Source organism: Seriola lalandi, unplaced genomic scaffold, assembly GCF_002814215.2.
Source record: "Seriola lalandi dorsalis isolate HSWRI2012SDOR001 ecotype SW California unplaced genomic scaffold, Sedor1 jcf7180002003695, whole genome shotgun sequence".
NCBI classification, from domain to species: Eukaryota; Metazoa; Chordata; class Actinopteri; order Carangiformes; family Carangidae; genus Seriola; species Seriola lalandi.
In genome coordinates, this window is record NW_019474350.1 from 1 (window position 1) to 1707 (window position 1707).

The following is a 1707-nucleotide window of genomic DNA, read 5'->3' on the forward strand; positions in this document are numbered from 1 at the left end:
CACACACACACCAGATTGTAGTCTTTGATATGGAAATCACACCGACAGCACAACAGAGTGGAGTGTATCCTTTTACATTCTCAGCACAAAGTCAAAAGGGAAGATGATATACGATGGATTCATCCCTTCCTTATGGATATGTATGTTCACATTTCCTCTCAGATTATAACAAGAGCCCTTCTATGCCGTGCACGCTGATGACGGAGAATGAGTGCTGGATCTCCTTTAATGTGGTTGGAGGTGAGACAGGGACCACTGCCTACAATCTCCAGATGTACGGTAAGCCTTGCAACAACACAGGACACAGATAAAACAAAAAAAGGGACACAAGTCTCATCTCATCCTCTGTCCTGTCCCAGGTTGCCCAGAGCCTCCTAACATCCCTATGATTATTCTGGGAGTCTCCCTCTCCATAGTGTGTATCGGCCTCATCCTGCTGGGCGTGTGGAAGGTGCTGGTGTCGGTCCACGACCGTAAAGAGGTGGCCAAGTTTGAGGATGAGAGGGCAAAGGCAAAATGGCAGACGGTAAGAACTTGAAGTCATTTAAAGGATGAGGCTGGCGATATTTTTCTTTTTGTCAACAAATCCTGTGAAAACTCACACACACAAAAACAGCAATGAATTAAGCCCATTGACCTCCTTTCTTGTTTAAAAACTGGTCAAACACATATTTATATTGAGCCAAAGGACACTTGTCTGTTTTAATGTCAAAAAAAAAAAAAAGTTGATTGTGTAACATGAAAAAATATTAATGAGTTTTGTACGTTGGATAATCATGTTCTTATGTTTTGGAACCACAGTTCCCATCAGACTTGGGGAGAAGCAAATAAGCTATTAGCAGTTCCTGTTTGCAATATACCCATAGATGCTAAATGAATACAGTCCTAGATTAATGTGATACTGAAGAAAACGTAAAAGATAAAATTTTAAAAAATGAATTTTTAGTTTTTTCTATGATTTCCATGCAGATTTTTTTTCGATTTAAATAAGCGGACTTTTATGACATAGGAGATGATTATATCCTTGGAAAGTGTATCATGTCTATTTGTTCAGATTTGTAATTATTTTCAGCAAAATGCAACAATGAAGCGCCAGGGGTTTTACGTAAGACACATTAATCAGCTGTGTCCACATGATCCTTAATTATGATGAACATGAGCACTGTAGTTCATTTTGAGTCAATCCCACATGAACCATCCTGTTGCCGTACATATCTATCTATATCTACTACAGCAAGAAAATCTGCAGCTAAAATAATCCACAACAAATGCAGTGTTTACTCCTGTTTCAGGAATGTTTGTTTAAAACATTTTTAAAAGTAAAAGTAAAAGTATGACTTATTTTTAAGATTTATATTTTGACTAGTAACAAATGAGCTCGGGGCTGAGAACCACAGTCAAGCTGGGGATGTTGGGAAGAGAGAAGGGAATAGTTGAAAATAACAAAAATCTAGCATATCAAAACCTTGTGTGATTGACAATATTGTAATGGCCTTCTTGTGTTTGTGTTTTTCTTCAGGGCACCAACCCTTTGTTCAGAAGCTCAACATCTACTTTCAAAAATGTAACTTATAAGAGCACAGAGAGAGAAAAGATTATTACAGTGGATCACTACTGATGAAAAACTGGAGGCAATGCAAACCAACATCTGAGTGCACTTAAGTGTGTGTGTGTGTGTGTGTGTGTGTGTGTGTGTGTGTGTGTGTG

At 38.4% G+C, this 1707-nt stretch overlaps 1 protein-coding gene across 1 annotated transcript; it reads left to right on the forward strand.

Moving 5' to 3' along the window:
• The first annotated feature begins 12 nt into the window (after nucleotides 1-12).
• LOC111667782 (integrin beta-6-like) lies at nucleotides 13-1701 on the forward strand. Its single transcript, XM_023423601.2, has 3 exons — nucleotides 13-279; nucleotides 360-526; nucleotides 1520-1701. Exons 1-3 carry the CDS (start codon nucleotides 114-116, stop codon nucleotides 1616-1618), a joined length of 432 nt encoding a protein of 143 aa, XP_023279369.1. The 5' UTR covers nucleotides 13-113; the 3' UTR covers nucleotides 1619-1701.
• Nucleotides 1702-1707: the final 6 nt, after the last annotated feature.

What these genes read in the sequence shown, in the direction of transcription:
- LOC111667782 (XM_023423601.2), top strand. Translation starts at nt 114, where the DNA reads ATGGATTCATCCCTTCCTTATGGATATGTATGTTCACATTTCCTCTCA. An exon ending in CTACAATCTCCAGATGTACG is followed by an intron (nt 280 to 359) that starts GTAAGCCTTGCA and finishes GTCCTGTCCCAG; the next exon opens with GTTGCCCAGAGCCTCCTAAC. An exon ending in CAAAGGCAAAATGGCAGACG is followed by an intron (nt 527 to 1,519) that starts GTAAGAACTTGA and finishes GTTTTTCTTCAG; the next exon opens with GGCACCAACCCTTTGTTCAG.